Source organism: Cryptomeria japonica, chromosome 7, assembly GCF_030272615.1.
Source record: "Cryptomeria japonica chromosome 7, Sugi_1.0, whole genome shotgun sequence".
NCBI classification, from domain to species: domain Eukaryota; kingdom Viridiplantae; phylum Streptophyta; class Pinopsida; order Cupressales; family Cupressaceae; genus Cryptomeria; species Cryptomeria japonica.
Genome location: NC_081411.1, coordinates 621994181 through 622014926, shown reverse-complemented (window position 1 = coordinate 622014926; position 20746 = coordinate 621994181). Strand labels below are relative to the sequence as shown.

Below are 20746 nucleotides of genomic sequence, written 5' to 3'. Positions count from 1 at the left end.
ATCTCTAGGGGGGATAGGAGAACAACCAACAACAAAACCCAACTGAATATTAATAGGATGATGATCAGATAACGTGTAAGAAACCACATAGTACTTCTCCCCCTTGGCATCTCTTTGAATTTCAAAGAACTCTTTGTTAAAATAGAACCTATCCAACCTACAATAGACCTTCCTATTGAGCTGTTGATAATTACACCATGTATACCAGATAGTATTCAGTTCCTCCTTCCTTCCCTAACTGGGTCAATAAGCTTAATCTTATTGACCATCCTGTCCAAATGCACTCTCTCCAACCCTTTCCATTCAAATCTGTTTCCACCTCTCTTATCTTGAGCATTCTCTACCATATTAAAATCACCCCCTAAGAACCAAGGGATGTCATCTAAGTGGGAGACCCAGTTCCACAGCTCTACTCTTTGCCTATAATCATTAGGGGCATAAATTGAGAACACCGCAAAGATCTTCTCTTCAACCTTAAGAATAACCTACACAACTCTGGCATAGGGGGATTATCCCCACTTAATCACATTGTTAGCCCATTTATGACTAAGAAAAACAGCAGTACCCCCTTACCCCTAGAGTGATCAGTGAAGAAGTATGTAGCATCTCTCCAAATACATTTCAGTCCTACCTCTAGAGAGAAACCAACCGATTTCAGTTCTTGCAACATGAGGCAATCAATGTTCCTATGCATATTGATGAATCTCTTTACCATGTACTTTGTCCGGGGACTCCAAGCCTCTTATATTCCAAGACACTGTATTAATCATCATAAGATATTCATTCATAGGTATCCATTAGAGGCTTAAACCTCGCAAAACATTTAGGCCATTCCTCCTTGTTAGAAAGGTTACTAGCATCAAAGGCCACAACTGAATTAGGCCTACCTCTCTTTTTCCTACTTTTAGAAATTTGCTCAGGTCCTAAGGACTCCTTCCTGACAGAAGCATCCCTAATAGTCCTGGGAGATCTCTTATTCCTAGCCCTCTTTGTTTTGAATTCAATGAAACCATCAACCTTCTCACTCTCCCCTAAAGTAAAGTTAGGAGCCTCAGGACCTAACAATTCAAGTCCATTCCCCATTGTAAGGGTACCAATGTTATCATCCGCTTGTCCATGAGTGAGGGCTTGGGTGGAGGTGGGATTAGCCAGGGGGAGGTCACTACCCCCAATAAAAACACCAATCGGAGACATAGGAGTGGGGTGAACTCACAATACTGGTTCCCACTTTTTGACCAACTTTGACACTTAGATGAACATTTTGCAAAAAACCTTCACTTTCCGACACCTATAACTTTTAAATTGTTAAGAATTTGCAAATGATGTAAACTAGTGATTTGTAACATCCTTTTTGTAGATTCTAAATATATTTTTTTCAAATTTTTTTGAATAAAATTTTATTGATTTTTCCATCTCCCTCAAAAGTAGTTTTTTACAGGAAACATCATTTTTTAAGAGTGATGTGCATCCTGAAACGTATAAATTTTTTTCTATAAATGATAAAAAATTATCTCTTTTAAATTTTGGTTTGTAACATCAATACCCAGGGCATGCAGTTGGTTTGATAGTGATATGCTGAATATTTTTTATTTTATTAAGTTTTGAAGTCCGACTAATTATAATTTAGATATAGGTGTACGTTTGAACACATAACTTGCTCTATATATATCAAAATTAAGTTTTATTTTTTTTGTTAGAAAGAAGACATCAATACCTAGGGCATAGATATTTTTCAATTTTTTTTGAATTAGTTTGTTATTTTTCCCAATGCATCGAACAAAGAAGTTCATGTTCGGTGAAAAACCTACATTCATAAAAAATAAAATAAAAATATATTAATAAACTTAAATATATTTAAAATTATACTATTTGGAAAGCTTATAATAAGGACTGAATCCTCAAGAAAACAAAACTTCTAAATGAATTCGTTTGACCCCTCAAAAACTAATGTAAAATTGGTTTTTTATCATCATTTGATAGATGCAAAGGACACTCCATTGCAAGTATGATTTAGAAGTAGAGAGGTTCTATCCAAGAAATTTTGATCTAAGAGCCTTTGATCTAACCCTCTTCAATTAATTACTTCAAATGGGACCTCTTAAAGCTTAAATAATTATATTTTCCAAAAAATGTATGATTTCAACAAAAATCAGGATGTACCAAAAAGTGGGAACCAGCGTTGTGAGTTCACCCAGTGTCCAAAAATAGCTAGGGACTTTCAATATCATCATAAGACTTAGGAGCAACTTTGATGGAGGTTAAATTAGGGCTAGACCTTCCCGATATCAAGACCTCCTAAGGTCGGGAGTCACCATTGAAAATAGAGTCATACATAGGGCCCTCAGAATTAGCCTCCGAGTTAGTGGAAGAAGGAACACAAGCCACCTGGCCACCAATAGTGGCACTGTCAGTGGTAGGGGCCTCCAACTTGCCATCCACACCCATGAACTCACTAGGGGGCAAGGGGAGGATCACATTTGGATCAACCTTGTAAGATCCCATGACCTGCTCAAGTTGCTTCCTAGCCACGACAACCTCTTTCAACCTGTCCAAAACTATATGTTGTGCATTTTGAGTCCTTGGGCCCTTGTTCAAAGCCGACCCATCAGAGTAGTCAAAGAGAGAAGGTCGGGAAGGCTTAGAGGCCACCCTTGCTTCCTTTAGGGCTTGTCTATACTTAAGGATGCTCTCGACAATGGAGGGGTCAATGAGTTGGGAAGGAGAGGTTGGTTTATCAGGTTCAGTTTTAGAGATAGGGCCGGATTGAGAGGGAGCTAAGGGAATTTGGGAGGACGGAGGGGAATCATTGGAGGGGCTAGATTGGGGTTTACGCTTAGCCACAAGAGGGCAATTATTTTTAAAATGACCATTGTTTCTACATATATGGCAAGCATTAATATCCCCTAGATATTCAATAGGATAGGAATAGAGAGACTCATTGAGCTTGATAACAATTTCAGAGGGTAAATCTGTGCCAGGGTTAAATGCAACAAGAATCCTCGCATCCAGATGAGGGAGAAGGGTCGAAGAGGAGTCAATCCTTAAAATTTTACCCAAAGGATCCAACATTTCAGGAAGACAAGACCAAAGGAACAAAGGGACAATCTTAACACTAACCCACCTAGGGTTCGAAAAGGCCATAATTTCCTCATTGCAACATTCAGGGGCCCATTTAATGGTTCGAAAATTAGAATTACCTATCACCCAAAAATATCTCTCTAGGGCTTTTTTTTGGCTATCTGCATCTTTGAAAAAAATTAGAAACAACCCTTTTTGTATCATTATGCAATATGTATAATGGAGCCCTGGTTTTTTAACCCAGATATCTGGAAGCCATTTATTCATGAATTGCCTAGACGAAACCCTATTAACATCTAAGGCTTCAAGAAAGATAGCGGACTCTCTAAGCCTACAAATTTCTTTAGAAATCATCGCCGACATAGAAGAATTAGGCGAAATGATGAGTTTAGTGGCAGGCGGAACCTTACCTTCTTGCACGTTGGAATTGGTCCCAACATCTTGATTAGGCACTGTGAGAAAGCATGCATTCGCTGGAAGGTCGAGCCGGGGACCCTCGAGGGCTTGCTTGAATGATCTGCTAGAATCCACCGCTGAGCCAGAGAGAGTTGGAGCAGTCGAGGAGGAATGAGGCACATTTGGTGTCCCATCACACATATTACCATCCATCCCATCCACTTGGACGAGCATTAATTACGGGGGCTCCCTAATGGTGTTGGGAGCCCCCCTGCCTAGCTTGACCAGCAACCAGGACCGCTGAGTTTCGTACCCTAATTGCAGAGCCACCTACAAGAACCAAAAATGTCTCTATTCAACAATAGCACTCGGATGAAGTTTGAACCTTCCATTTTTTCTTTTAATTATATCAAACCATATATGTACATATGTATGCATCCTTATTATTATAAATATTTGTTTTTATTTATTTATTTTAGATATATGGATCATTAATATGATCCCTCTAATTATCGCCACGGAAGACCACCACTCCACTGAAAAAGCTCTTCGTATCTCCTCACAAGGGGAGGAGACGCATTTTTCGAACCGGATTCATTTGAGCAAAACAGCAGGGCAATCCAGTCAAAGGGTTTCTCGCTCGTCACAACAGTCACGATGGCCTCTGACTGCAACGAGAGTCGGGGTTTTACAGGCCTTCGAATAAAACCCCCGCCGGTATTTCAAAAAATTCCCGACTTCGTCACGCATTTTATGCATTCCATTTCCCACAACTTGGCAGCTCCATTAGCCACAGTTTCAACCAAAATTAAGCAGCAGGAAAATAACATAAACCCTAATCCCAGTATTCTGGTCCCGGTATTGTTCAACGTCATGCCTGTTTCGACCTTTACATGGCTTTCATCAGCGCCTTGGGACAACATTTCTCTTAAAAATAGTAATAATGACGAGAATAATAATACCAGATCATCTGGCAGTAATGGGACTAGCATACAGCGAGTTCCGCCGTCAAGGAGGAGAAGAAAAAGAGAAGGCGGTTTTCCCTCCAATGTACGGATTGACGGAATCGATTTTGGGAATAACAGAGGGCCGGCTTTTTTAGGTCAAGTTTTTAGCCTATGCAATCCCTATGGCACGGGGCTTATGGCTGTTACTAAGCGTATCGAGCTGCCCTTTGGATTAAAGTATGTATTATTTTTTTTCTAATATTCTCAGTTTTTTTAAGAAGTCTTTTTACAGACAGTAAAGTTTCTTTAGCGGAATAAGTGCAATAAGGATGTTAATGTCTACGAAAGGTTGAAATAAACTCATGGGACTGTAAAAGTAAAATGAAAAATAAAGAACAAGAAGTGCAAACTCAAATTATTAGTATCCAATTTGCCTTCAATTTTTGTCATGCTGCTCTTCATTCTGAAGTGCTTGTTAATATCTGATTTACTCAATTTTTTTAAATTGCAAAGTAATTGACAAAGAGGTTACGGTATAATAGCCAATGACTCAAAAAAGTCACTAATCATACTAATAAAACATGTCAGCACCCTGAAACTATAACAAGATCAGGGGCACCAATACAAATAAACAGTTTTATCAGCAAGTTTTGAGAGCAAGATATCGGGTCTTAAACACTGACAACATCGAAGCATTAACTTATTCATAATTATATCCTTCTTTCTTATCTCATTCGTTGAGTCAGATTCTGCTACATTATCCTGATCAAGAGCCAAATGTTCCAATTAGAGATGCCTGCATTATGATCGATAAAATGTTACTCAAACAGCTATTGGTCCACTAGATGATTTTTGTCAGCTGGCCTAAAATTTATAAAAATTCAGAAACTGGTAAAATCTCGAGAAAAAACTAGGTAATAACTCAGCAATTTTATCGAACATTTAAAAACACATTAATTTTTTATTTTTTTAATAAAAAACACATATTACTAAATTTGTAAAATGTATTACTGATTTCCATTGTATATTAATATAAATCAAAATTAGAGTTTAATACATATATAGACCCCAATGGGGTTGAGGGCAGTGCACCTCATGGGAGTTTGGGGAGACTCCCCCAGCAGGGTTGAGGGGCAGCATCCCTGGTATGTTCCTCGTTGTGATATAGGGCGGGGTTGTGGGGCAGAGCCCCTGCCACCAAGCCCTAATTAAGGCCTTTAAAACCACATAAACCTTCGTGGCGAAAACCATTTTTTCAATTTTAATGACTTAAGAGCAAAATTAGGTATTTGATGTTTTTTTGTTTATAAAAAATGTTTTAAAAATCATATGAAATTTTTAACATTAGGTGAAAAAATCAAAGTAAACTCATTTAACTGAGTTTTTTATTAAAAATTATGAGTTTTTGGTGAGTATTTAGGCGAGTAACTTGCCAGGACTTTTGGCTCATGGCTTTTGCAAGTACTTTGTGAGCTTTTCAACTATGCTCCAAATACTATGTAAGACATCTGAACCTGCAGGTTTCACATAAAATTTCTAAAACAACCGATCACGAGGATGAAGAACCTTACGATTTTTATTATTTTTTGGGACAACATTGCATATATTATTGCTAATTAGAGCTTTCCATGGTTCATCTCTTTCAAATTATTTAAGAATCCATTTTACAATTAAGGACAGACAATGAAATTTCAAATTCTTAAGCTCCATACTGCCATGTTTCTCTGGAAGGTAGCATCGATTCTGATTGATTGCATTTCTTTTTAAGCTTTTCTCATCTGACCAAAGAAGATCTCTTATCATCTATGCAATTTATCAACTTGACAGCTCCTGAATAGCCAAGCAGAAACATATTGCAAATGAAAGAAGAGAACATTTTTTGACGAATTTGAAACCTACCAGCAATAAAGAGGAGGGTTTCTTTCCATTGAGATATATTTTTTTTAATTTAGATGTTTAAACAAATCGGTTTATTACTCGAAACACACCCTTCCGTAATTATTATTATTATTAATAATTACTTGTTATCTTTCTTCAGGACTAATCGATGCCTTAGTTATCTTTACCTTCATAAGCAGTGAAGAGAAGATTTAGTAGACACCGATGTCCCTTAAACTTTATACTCGGTACTGGTTAAAGCATTCCTTTGGAGACAAATCGTAGCCTTGACTGGTTGCCGTGATAGACTATATAATTTGTTGTTCTATAATCACTTCCTCGACGGTTCAATACTTGTGTTATGACATCAAATGACTACTTGCGTGGGATATAATATTTCTGCAGATTATTATATTGGCAGCATAGGAAATGATATGCCTGTGAATGGAGACGAGGTGATGTGGCTCAATGAGTGGTTCGTATTTCACTTTTAGAGGAGTTTGGAAAGACTTTATTTTGTTTAAGGGAGACCATTCTGACATGCGTCAGATCTGGTCTTTCGCAAAGATTACCAAGTAATACCAAGTAATATGTTGGACACTTATAGATAGCAGCAGCACTCAAGCTCAAAGAACTGGTGAGTTGATAAATTTTATTTGTGTTTTCTTGGATTCTTCTATTATCTTCAGCCACCAGCCATTAAGAAGGGAGAAGTGGGGCCTGCAAGGACTTGGGCAAAGACTCCAAAGGTAAATATCAACTCAAGGATTAAAAACAGAAATAATATTGAGAAATTTATATTATTATTTGATAAATATGAAATTAATATTAATATTTGATAAATATAAATGATATATGAAATCTTGTTTATTATTATTATTAAGATTTCATGTAGTTCATTTTATTCATTTATTTGGTTATATATATATATTTTTATATCATCCATTCATGCTGATCTTGTGTTCCCATCCATTCAAATCATCTGCGCAAGCGGCAAAAGCAATCTCCCACTCCAACTCCTGTTTTTGGAAGGCATCTCAGATAGACAAAAATTCTGATGCATTGGCCAAATTTTGTTTTAGGATTGGTCTTGTGATGGGGAAGAAAATCTCTTGAATTCTGAGCTTTAGGCTTTCCAACTGCATATCTCTTTCTCGAGCACAATCTGCAGCTATGAGGAAGATCTTATCCTAAATCGCTTTTATCTGCTCCTTGGCCTTAGCACTATTTGCTTTTACTTTCTCCAAAACTTCATTGCGTGCAACTAATGTCCAATGCCATGCATTAAAATCATAGGCGGCCCCTGCTGCGGCCCCTGCTGCAATTATCTCTTTGTTAATCAGTTCTTGTTTATGCATGCCCTTCAATACTCTTAAGGCATGGGATAATCCTGTCTTGAATGTCTTGGAGATCAGTCCATGCTTGCAATTTTGGAGAGCAGGAAGGAAGTTTGCCCATATGTCAATCTCAATTTGTCCGCAAATGTTGCTGCTCCTTTTCCATTTGTCATCCATTCTTTAGTTTCTCTGGCTGTAATTGCTTCTTCCTCAGAATATCTGACTGTCTCTTGTGAATTTAAAAGTGAAGGAACTTCTGGATTGGCTTGATTGAGCGGCTTAGTCAAGTGCTGAATGTATTCCCTTAGTCGCTCAACTTCTCTTTTGTATTCCCTTTTCTTTCCTACTTCTTTGTCCAGTCTTGCATTCATGGAAGCGATTGAATTATTCAAGTCTTCAACTTCCTGACTCTTAGTAGTTGGTCCCAAATTGATTGTAGTGATTGCATATTCATGAGAAGCAATATCTCCTTTTGTCTTGTCTACTTTTGACACATCAATCTGCACCATGCAACAGGCGGCTTCATCTCTCTGGATGGTAGAAAACCTTTTGGTTGGCTTTTTTACAACAACTTGTTCTAATCTGGCCAAGAAGTCGGCCATATCATCTTCTTCTTGAACATCTATTACTTTTATCTTTTCTTTCAATCTTTCCTTTAGCCAATCAGGAACTGTAGGTTGTTCAACGTCTTCTACTTCTTGATCATTCTCTTCACATGGCATATTCTGGCGTCCTCGAAGAGCGGAAATCATTCCCTCTTGAAACTCATTGCCCAGAATATCCATTTTATTATCTGACTCCAATATTTCTGTGCCTGTAGGAGATGGGGGCTCTTCATCTTCTTGATGGACTGATTCTACATTTCCTCCAATAACTGGGGAAGGAATCTCCATATCTGCCAATGACTCATCAATAGCCAATGTATCAATTATGTTGCCTGATGCGGCAGAACAAGATGGTTCTATCTTTTGTTTCTTCTGAGCAGGTCCTTCATTTACAACTGTCTTCCCTTTCATTCTTGAAGAGTTTCCTACTCCTTTCTTCTTAGTACTTTCAGTCGGTCCGACACTTTGAGATGCTTCTGCATTTGAAGAACTTTATTTTGCTTCACCCATCAGGTCATAAGTCAAGGTTAGATTTCTCCGTCTTAGCACATGAATTTGCTAATCGACCCACCAATGAGAATACTTCACGATTGGTTGCATTAAAGTAGCCAAGTTTGCATGCTCAGGTTTTGACCATGTGACAGGCGGAAGAGGTGTATTCTCGTCAAAGCGTGGCTGAGTGTATTCTGCATTATCTTCCAACTGATCAGGTACACGAAAAAGTTGAGTTATTCTGATCAAGCTTACTGGTAGTCTGGACCATAGTCTCTTCCTAATGTCAAATTCGTCTGCAACATCTACCCAAAAAACTTCTAATTCTACTCTATGCTTGTATCTCTCTCCATTTACTATCCCAATATTGCCGTGAGGATCATAGTTAGCTCTGGACTGCTAGAATGTGAAGGGATACCATTGTATCTCTAGCCTGGCACTTTCAGCTGGTCGTGCCGTTGGACAAGACTCCAACATATTTCCAATAAAGAATGGGAAGGAAATAGCTGCATTCTGCCTTATTCTTTTGAAGCTTTGATATGTCTCCAGTTGTCTAAGAACTTCTAGTAGGACCATTCTATTGGTGGGATAGATCGGAAGTTGGTAAGGACGACCTGCAAAACCTTGAACTCTTATGTATGTGAATTTCGGAAACTGGATAAACCTGTTGAGATATGGACCAGCTGGGACTCGAACCTAGGACCTTCCATACGCTGCTGGAGTGCTCTACCATTGAGCTACTGGCCCCTTTTGGACCAGTCCATCGTCGGTCTGGGTGTGGCTTATTTCCAACACCAACACCCCCCCTTAAGCCACACCTCTCGTGTGCTTGGGGCTCCTAGCCTGGACCTGGCTCTGATACCATGTTGAGATATGGACCAGCTAGGACTCGAACCTAGGACCTTCCATATGCTGCTGGAGTGCTCTACCATTGAGCTATTGGCCCCTCTTGGACCAGTCCATCGTCGGTCTGGGTGTGGCTTATTTCCAACACCAACAAAACTAGGAACCATACTTGTTGATTAAACTCTTAGCTTCAGGAGATAGCCTTTGACGAGTTCCCCCTTGTAGTGTCCTTGTGATATACATCAGGAATGCATCATTTACTCGCTTGAAATGGCTCTTCTCACTAAGCTGCAATTGTGGGTAACAGTCATAAAATTTGAATTCATTTTCACCATTGCCAACTACGCCTTTGCAAACCAGTCCGGAATATCTATAATTTCTGGCCAACATGTAGACAATGTAAGAGCTCATGTAAAATGACTTTGTCTTTTCTAAATTTGTCAATTGTTCATGGAGATTATTACTGATTATGCGGGACCAATTGAACATCTTGACTCTCGAGGTGATTTCGTCAATAAAGTAGTACATCCATGTCTCGAATGGCGCACCTTGAGGGCTGCCCATTACTCTATTCAGCAGTAGGATAATATCACCATATTCCTCTTTGAAGTATGGGTGTAGCAGCTTCTTTGGAACTTTCCCTTGGGGTCTTGTCTTTTCTAACCATGACTTGTTGATATTCGCCACACAGAGTTCAGTCTGGTCATCATAGATCTTTTGGGTATCTTCTTTAGTTATATATGAGGTTTTATTATAGCTTGGTATTCCAAACACTTCCCGAATTGCTAACTCTGAAAGATTAGCTAATACCCTTCCATCAAGTGCTATGATCGCTCTTTCTTGTGCATCATAGTGCATAGCACATTTAACCATCAGCTCAACACATTCTTTAGTTGGTGGAAATCCAACTGCTTGGACGATGCCATTTCTCATCATCTGGCGAGCAATGGGTGTTGGTAGGCATCGATCATGGCCATACATTCTCTTTTTGAAGTCTTCGAAATACACATGCCCAAGGTCAGTACCTGTGACATTCTTCCACTTGGATTTGATCTTTGATTCTGGCTGTGCTCCCTTGCTGGCGAGTTTCATCTTGAACTTTTTTGGAAGGTACTCCTACAAAACACATGAAAACTTAATATTATTTTCGAGAAAACTTGGGGTTTTAATTCTGATTTTGGACGTTTTAATTCAGAAATTTCACTTTCAGCTGGTTAAAAGGCTAAATATCTGTGAAAAATCAGATTGAAAGTGGATGAAATTGGTCAAGTACTTAGTAAATTCTGAGAAATAAATGGTTTAGACAGAAGAAATCAGTCAAGAATACGAATTTCTTGAATCTCTGGAGCTTTCTTTGACTGATTTTGATGAAAATTTGCCTTAAATTCTGAAAATTCTGTCTAAAACTCAGAAAAAACACTTATTTTCTTTCTTTCAACACTTAGAAAAATTTTAATTCTTCAAAATTCCTTCTTGAAAATCAATTTTCCACAAAATTTGAGAGAGAGAAAACTTCTTCTCAATTGCATTCCAATCTTCCAACCTGATAATGAATTTGAAAGTGACTGGTTGAAAATATATAGAGTTCAGAATTTTAATTTTAGGAGCTCCATATTTTTGTTTTTTTGATTTTTTTATTATTTTTTGTGTTTTAATTTTTAAAATCTATCCAAAATGGAAAGTTTTATTTTTTCTCTCAAGAATTCATCCTTAGCTAAAAAGCAAGGAATCTTCTAGAACTTTCTCTTAGATTTCCAAAATTTTCTTGAATTTTCGAAAATCTTTCGAAGTGTTGAAATTATTTTCCTTTCGAAAATAATTTTAAGTGTTGGAAAATAATAAAAAATATTTCATGTGTCAAGATTTATTTTCCAACCCGTTCATTTGATTGACCCTTGATTTCTTATGTTTCTTGGTCGAAATTGTTATTCCTCTAGCCATTTTTCTTGCTTCGCCATGGCAAGTTGGTCATCTTCATGTGTAATCTTCAAATCATGGGCGAATTCTTCATCTTGTCTTAGGCGTCTTCACATATTCCATTTATGCCTAGGTGAACTTGGTTAGTGTCTTGCCAACTTGTGTTTGTTTGTTCCCTTCTATCTTGGAAAATTTTATTTTCTTCTTGAATGGACCTTGAAGTGTGTTTAGCCAAGAGTTTGGGCGTCTTTCATGCTTATTAAACATTCTTTACTTAGCCAAGTCAGACTTTGCGTGCTTTGACCCATGTCTTGCTTGCCACTTAGATTTCCTAGCTTTCTTCCTTGTCTTTGCCAACTTTATTTTTCTTTTCTACATGGCGGACTCCACAAGAGTTTGGACATCCTTCATGGCTGGGCGGAGTTTGTGTTGCTTGTGCCATGTTTTGTTTTGTGCTTTATTTTTTTTTAACTTGGTCTAGGCGAACATGGTATAGGTTTGGTCATCCAACTTAATTCTAACCTTTTCCTTTTCTTCTTAACATGTCAAAACCCTTTGGTTTAATTTATGTTTTTCCTTCCTTATGCCTTAGGCTTAATCTCTTTCCATATGGAGAAGAGGGCGGACTTCAAGTGCACTTGGACATACTAGCTTGCACCTTGCTTCCTTATCGAAATTTTTATTCCTCTTATCCCTTAGGCAGACTTCAAGCTTTCTTAGCACATGGCGGACTTCAGCTCTCATAGGTCATATCTTTTACATGCTTTTCTATCCTCCCAACCTTGTCTTTCTATGGCAGACTTCAAGAAAGTCTAGCCAAGGCGGACTTTGGTGTGATCAAGTCGGCTTAACATTTCACCTTGGACGGACTTTGAGACCCCTTTGCCATGTTTTTCTTGGTGGACTTTGTGCATTGTTTGGATGTGTCCACACCTTGGTTAGGCGGACTTGAAGGCTCCTTGGATATATGCAAGGGCAGACTTTGCTTTGGTCTAGACATTCCAATCATTTGCCATACTTACCTTGTTTGTGCCATCTTTCCTAGGCGGAGTTTGCTTGGTCTTTGACATGCTTTCTTTTCATGCTTCGGTGGACTTGATTGCTTCCATGCCATGGCGGACTTTGAGTTGGACAAGACATGGCGGACTTTGAATACCTTTGGACATTAAACCTCACGTGCCTAGCGGACCTTGAAGCTTGCTGGCCCCTTGACTTAGGAGGGCGGAGTTTAAGTCTTGTTGGACATATCCATTTGCCATGTCAAAACTTCTTGCTTTTCCATTGTGTTAACTGTAGGTTGGAGTTTGATTAACCTCTGCCATGTCTTTCTTAACTGCATGTAGGAGTTTAGGAATGTTTGGATAGTCAAACCATTGGCTGAGCGAACTTCATGAAGTTTGTGCCATTTCCTTCATAGTTTGGCAAACTTCTCTTGGTCTTTGCCATGTTTATGCTTCCATCCTTGGCTTGGGCGGAGTTTAAGCTTGATTGGCATGTGCAATGCGGAGTTGAAGAGCTTTATGCCAAGGCGGACTTGGCACATCATTGGCCATGTCTTTCATGCCTTGGGCAAGTTTGACCTTCATACCATTTTTCCTCTTCCAAACATCTTCATTCAGACTGCCATGTCCATCTTTGACTTGCTACGTTCATACCAGGATCATCTTGAACAAAACCCTAGATTAGGGTTTTCACCTTGCTTTTTGTACTTGGAGACATAGTTTTTCAATTTTGGAGATATGGGCATTGATCATATGGCCTAAGGAATGATCTTCTGGAAGAAAACCCTAATTAGGGTTTTTACCTTGCTTTTTGCACTTGGAGACAATTTTTCAATTCTAAGAACATGGGCATTGATGAAATGACCTGAGGAACAAAACCCTAATCTTGCTTTCAAAAAAGCAAAAAACAAAAAAAAGCAAAAAGCAAGCCAAAAAAGCTGCTTCCCGGATTGGGCCCAAAGTGCCAAAAACAAAACTTTCTAAATTTAGAAAAAAGGAGAAATTCCTAAAAATAGAAAGTTGTCAGAAATGATTCAAAGCAATTGCGATCCTTGTCCTTCAGACCTTCTAAGCACTTTGACAACGTTCAAACACTGTTCTGAGCATGAACTCTCTACTTGGCTTGGGATGACTTCTCAAAAATTCTAACTCAAAAACTCTCAAAGAAGACGGATTTACAAAATTGCAGAGCTATGACAAAACCCTAAAAAGCGAAAATAACTAGGGGTCCCCATTTGCAATGGGGCGATGTGTGAAATAGGTCACAATAGGACTATCAAGAGAGGAAGAAGAAATCAATACACCAAACAATAACTTAGACTAGCATGCAAAAGCTTATCAAGACTTGACCTCGAAATTAAGAGGAATCTTCTGTTTAGAGATTATTGTGAGGTTGGAACAAGAAGAAGCCTAAAAGAGAAAGGGGTTAACCTAATAAAGATTTATGTCAAATAGTGAGTAAAATGACTCTCCCTAACTTTGATGGGTCAAGAAAAGTCACTGCCAATTCATGGATCCAAAAAGTGGACACATCTATTTCTCAGTCCCATTTTTCGAAGAAGATGCCATCAAATTTGCCACATTACATTTGGAAGGGGTTGCACACAATTGCTGGCACCATGGTTTGATTGCTCAAGGGCAGAAAAACATAACAACTTATGATGAATTTAGGCAAAAGATTATGGATCAATTTGACCAAAAACACCCTAAAAGACACTTAAAAGAAATAACACAATTAAAACAAGGAGGATTCATAGAAGAATATATAACCGAATTTCAAAAGGTCTTAGTCATGATACTTGGGATTATGGAGAAAAGGCTTGCATACCTATTTATTGAAGGACTATTGGAGTCAATTCGTGGTTTAGTGAGTGCTTTTGACCCTGATCTCTTCAAGATGCGATTCAAAAGGCCCTAAGGTTGGAAATGACATCAATAAAAGAAAAGAGCCAGTCCAAGAAATTGGCAACAAAAGTCATTACCTTCTCACTCACATGCAACATGGGAAGAAAGGGACAATGTTTTGAGTGCAAGGAAAAATGGGAGCTAGGACATAGGTGCACAGGGAGAGGAAAAGCACACAACTTAGAAGCATTAACAAATGAAGAGGTGAGTGAAGAAGAATTGGAATCTCAAAGAAAAATAAGAAGACAAGACAATGAAGAAGAGGGTACTTTAGCAACACTCTTGGGGGCACCCAAATACCACTCTTTTCGAATCTATAGTGTTATACGGGGACAAAAAGTGACTATCGTAGTAGATATTGGTGCCACCCATAACTTCAGCGATGAAGGATTGGTGAAAAGGATGAAATTAGAAATTGAAGACTTTGAAGCATTCAAGGTGGTAATGGCAGATGTGTTCACTACCCCATGCACACAAAGGATCCAATAGTTGAGCATCACCTTGGGAAGACATCAAATCAAGGAGGACTTCTATGTGATGAACATGGGTGATGCCAAAGTGGTATTAGTCATCCAATTGTTGCACTCCTTAGGGAGATATTACCAAGGCTCCTAAAAGATGGAGCTTTGTTTTCAACATAATGGCCAAGAGGTTATCTTACACAGGTTTATCTGATGGGATGCCAAGGGTAGTATCATCCAAATGAATGGAGAGAGCCTTTAGACATGGTCAAATAGAATGGGTTGCACAATGTATGATACTTGACAAATCTTCAACCAATGGAAAGACTATACATGTAGACATCCAACCTATCTTGAACAAACACAAAAAGGTTTTATGTAATGTCCCTTTGACTGCAGCCTTACACTAAACTAAAACATCAGTCAGCACTTATTATTGATTGTATTTATAAATGTAAATTAATATTTATTGTGACTATTTAATAATTACTGCGAATATTTTAACATAATAATTATTGATGGTAATTATAAATGCATATTAATAATTATGTGAATATTATTTAATATTAATTATTGATTGTGATTATAAATACAAATCAGTATTTATTTAATAATTATTGTGAATGTTAGTTAACAATAATAATTATTGATTGTGATTATAAAATGCAAATCAATATCTTTTTAATAATTATTATGAATATTGGTTAATGAACAAATAAATAGTTCAGATCCTCTTTAAATATTATGTAAAAATATAAGAGATGTTACATTTTATAGTGACATTCCTCGAGGACTTCCACTAAAAAGGGCTTTCAAATACACTATTGAACTTGGAGAGGGGGGCGAGACCCGTTATCGCTACACCCTATTGACAACCAATAAAATATAAAGAAGAAATTAAGAAAACCATAAAGGAGTTATTGGAAATGGTACATATTGAGCCTAAATCTTAGCCCCTTTGCTTCCTTTGTAGTATTACTAAAAAAGAAAGATGGTACCATGAGGATGTGCATTGATTATAGGGCCCTTAATAAAAAGGCCATTAAGAATTGTTACCCCATTCCTAGGGTAGATGAACTAATTGATGAGCTTCGTGGGCTAGTGTACTAAAAAATCGAACCACCAAGTCAAGTTGAGGGAGGATGTTCACTGTTAAAATTAGTCTCAGTCGTAACTCTAAACAAAATCGTAATCTGTTTATTAGCCAAGTGATATATATCCGCCACCCTTTGTTGAATAAAATATCGATATGTACGATACATGCTGTGAATGGTAGAAGATATAATTGCTTGGTCTTCGTATTTGCAGAGGCAAACTGATAAGACATAAAAAAATCAGTTTTATATTTCTTTAAATCAAATGCTAACAGTATAAATTCACTGTCTCAGAATTCTGATTGTTCTGAAAATCATCACAGTATATTTACATTTACATGTTATTAGAGCCTAACTACTTAAGATCCGAATAGACTAAAAGCGAAGTTTACATATCAAATCAAAGATTTCTAAAATGGCGAACACAATCAGATTCGAGGACAGACTCGAAGGAGCAGCAAATTTTGTGGCTTGGAAAGTCAGAATTATGATAGTATTAAAAGAGAACAAAGTAATCAAATTCATAAAAGAAGACAAGCCCAACCTAAAGACGAACCTGAGAAAACTGTGTGGAATGAAGGAAATGATAAAGCTGTAAAAATTGTGATAGATGCAGTAAGGGATCACATAATACCACTTATATTAAAATTTGACAACGCTTATGAAATGTTCAAAACCCTTGAAAGGACGTATGAGATAAACAATCCGAGCAAAACCCTAGCTCTAAAAAGACAGTTGAACCACATAAGTATAAATAAAGGTGAAACAATAAACTCATGCTTCATGAGGATAGGTTCACTCAGAGATCAACTGCAAAAACTTGATGATCATGTCTAGAAGCAAGAACTATCAATGATTACCCTAGACGGATTACCTGAATCCTGGGAATCATTCAAACAACGCATAAATGCAAGGGATAAATTTACAGAATTTGATTGACTAAGGGATGACTGCCTCCTTGAAGAGTCAAGGCAAATGAAAGGGGGAAATCACAAAACTAAAGATGAGGACCTCCACATTCTGAATACCGACTCCTGTAAGAAAGGCAAGAAGAGAAACTTCAAGAAGAGAAAATCCCATCATGGGAAAAGCTTTCACAAGAAAGACATGTCAAAAATCCAATGTCATAGATGTGATCAGTACGGACACATGTCATTTAATTGTCCTGACAAAGTAAAACAGCAGGCATCATTCGCCAAAGTAGAGAGGAACACAAAACTTGAATCTGAGAAGTTTGTATTATATTCAGCACTATCAAGTCAAGCTTCAAACAAGTCTAACACTTGGGTGATAGACAGTGGATTGTCAAGACATGTCACCGGATTCAGAGAATTACTAGACTCAATGGAAGAGGGATCAAATGAAGAGGTAACAATAGGGGATGACTCTGCACATCCTGTAAAAGGTGTCGGGACATGTACAATCAGATTGAAGTTTGGAATCTCAATCCAACTCACCGGGGTACTATTTGTACCAGGCATCAAAAGGAACTTAGTCTCTATCTCTGCACTTGAGGACAACGGATATAGAGTCTCATTCATAGAAGGAAAGGTAATGGCATGGCCAAAAACATCCACCTTCAAAAGAGCACAAGTGATTGGTTAGAGACAAGGGCACCTATATGAATTGTGTAATGAGCCAAATCAAACCTTACTTCATGAAGTCATAGATCAAGCAGGAATTTGACATAGAAGATGAGGGCACTTACATTTTCGTGCTCTACCCTCTATGGAGAAATTAGTCACAGAACTACCTAAACTAAAGCCAATTCATTCAGATGTTTGTAAAGGATGTGCACTAGGGAAAAACACTAAAAGCTCTTTTCCTTGCAGTTCTAGAAAAACTAAATGAGTACTAGAACTAGTTCACTCTGACTTATGTGGGCCTATGTTTGAACCATCACTAGGAAACACATTATACTATGTAATCTTTGTAGATGATTTTTCTAGGAAAACTTGGATTTATTTTCTTAAAAGTAAAGAATTTGAAGATATTCTTAGAAAATTTAAAGAGTTCAAATCTATTACAGAAAATCACTCTGGTAGGAAAATCAAAACTCTTAGGACTGACAATGGTAGGGAATACACATCAGAAGTATTTAAAGAGTTTTGTAAAGATGCTGGGATTAAGAGGGAGTTCACTGTACCGTACAATCCTCAACAAAACGGGGTTGCTGAAAGAAAAAATAGAACAATAGTAGAAGCGGCAAGGGCTATGTTGTTAGATCAAAACCTAGAAACTGCACTTTGGGGAGAAGCCACTAATACCGCTGTATACATTCAAAACAGATGTCCTCACTCTCATATTGGTGACAAAACTCTTGAAGAAGTCTTTACTGGAATTAAACTTGATATTAGCCATCTCAAAATATTTGGATGTCCTGTTTATATTCATGTACCTAAGGAGAAAAGAACTAAATTAGAACCTACTGGACAGAAAGGGATTTTTGTAGGATATAGTGAAACATCTAAAGCCTACTGAATATTCATCCCTGGTCAAAGACAAATAGAATTAAGCAGAGATGTCATATTTGAGGAAGATATAACTATTAACAAAACAAGGAGTTCCATTACACCTGAAATCCCAACTAATTCCATTAATTTGGAAGAAGATTCTCTTTCTGAAACTTAGAGGGAGTATCCTGAGGATAACACCTTGGAACTTGAGAACACTACAACAGAGAATCCCAGGAAGAGACCACTATGGGCCACTAAAACAGTACAGGAAGCAGAATCCTTTGCAGTACCTAGAGGAACATTTAGAGAAAGCAAAAGACCTTCAAAGTTTTCTAGCTATGTTACTCTAATGACAGACCTCATAAATGCTGAACCTTCAAGTGCCGGAGAGGCTCTTAAACAACAAGTATGGAAGGATGCCATGATAGAGGAATATCAATCTATCTTAAAGAATGATGTGTGGAAAATTGTGCCTAGACCTAAAGGAAAATCAGTTGTATCTTCTAAATGGCTCTTTAAAATTAAGCATGCTGCTGATGGCAGTATAGAAAAACATAAGGCAAGATTTGTTGCTCGAGGCTTCTCACAGAAGGAAGGAATTGACTATGAAGAAACATTTGCACCTGTTGCACGATACACTTCTGTCAGAACAATCCTGGCTATAGCAGCATCTAAAGGATGGAAAGTTCATCAAATGGATGTAAAAACTGCATTTTTGAATGGAACAATTGAAGAAGAAGTATATCTAGAGCAACCTGAGGGATTTGAGGTAAATAATGCTTAAACACATGTATGCAAGTTAGAGAAAGCACTGTATGGATTAAAACAAGCTCCCAGAGCATGGTACAAAAGCATTGACAGTTACTTATTAGAGATAGGTTTCTCTAAGAACATTGCTGATCCAAATCTGTATTTCAAAATAATCAAAGGTGAAATGTTGATACTCATATTATATGTAGATGACTTATTAATTACAGGCGAAGATCATCTCATTGCAAAATGCAAAGAGGAACTAGCTTTAGAGTTTGAGATGAAGGATTTAGGTCTACTCCTTTATTTCCTTGGATTAGAAGTATGGCAAAAACCAGATGGTATTTATCTAAATCAAGGTAAATACACCATTGACATTCTGAAGAGATTTAGAATGATGAATTGTAAGCCAATGTCATCTCCTATGGAAACAAACCTACATAAACTAAAAGAAGCTATAGCAGATTCCAAATTTGCAAATCCAACATTATACAGACAGATTATTGGATCATTAATGTACCTAGTCAATACCAGACCTGATATATGTTATGCAGTAAATGCACTCAGCCAACACATGGTTGAACCCAAAGAAATACATTTGGTTGCAGTAAAGCATATATTGAGATATCTACAAGGTACCTTGGACTATGGACTACATTATGAACACACTGCATTGAACCTACATGGATACTCTGATTCAGACTGGGCTGGAAGCGTGATAGACAGGAAGAGCACTTCAAGATGCTGTTTCAGCTTAGGATTAGCTATGGTATCTTGGATCTGCAGAAAACAATCATCTGTAGCTCAGAGCTCCACAGAAGCTGAATATATAGCTGCATCCATGGTAGCTAAGGAAGCCGTATGGTTGAGGAAATTGATAGTAGGACTGTTTGGTGAAAGTCTGAAGCCTACTATCATTCATTGTGACAATCAGAGCTGCATTAAACTTTCAGTGAATCCAGTTTTCCATGATAGATCCAAGCACATTGAAATCCCATATCACTATGTAAGAGACATGACAGAGAGAAAGGTAATAAGACTCGAATATGTCAATACAGGAGATCAGACAGCTGACATTCTCACCAAACCCCTAGCAAGAGTGAAAATTGATCACTTCAGGAGGTATCTTGGTATGGTTAAAATGTAATTGATGTCTAAAATTTATGTAAACTTCTTGGTCATATATTTGAGTATATGAAGTATGTAACCTTTCCCTGTGTTCATTCCTAAAGGATGACGATTCTTTAGTTAATGAACACTTGTATTTTAACATTGTAAGGTGATGATCTTATAAATGTTTGGAAGATCATATAAATTGAAAATCAGACAATTTGAATATCAGTAATATGATAAGTTATAGTAGACATTATGTAAGCAGATTAATGTCAGTGCACATACCATAACAGGGATATCAAAGTGAGTATATCCTTAGTATAACAAGCTGATACTTATAACAGGGATATCAAAGTGAGCATATCCTTAGTATCACAGGCTGATACTTAAAATTGGATATCAAAGTGAGTATATCCTTAGAATCACAGGCTGATTCTTCACACCTAGGTGATGTAATTATCATGAGATTA

The 20746-nt window shown here is 37.5% G+C and overlaps 1 protein-coding gene across 1 annotated transcript in view; it reads left to right on the top strand.

The window, feature by feature from the left end:
• Positions 1-3984: 3984 nt before the first annotated feature.
• LOC131069234 (uncharacterized) overlaps positions 3985-20746 on the top strand; it is a 199645-nt gene continuing 182883 nt past the window's right edge. Inside the window, exon 1 of the mRNA XM_058004597.2 lies at positions 3985-4658. Within this exon, the coding sequence (XP_057860580.1) occupies positions 4132-4658 (527 nt within the window). The 5' untranslated portion in view covers positions 3985-4131. The remainder of the gene's footprint in view (positions 4659-20746) is intronic.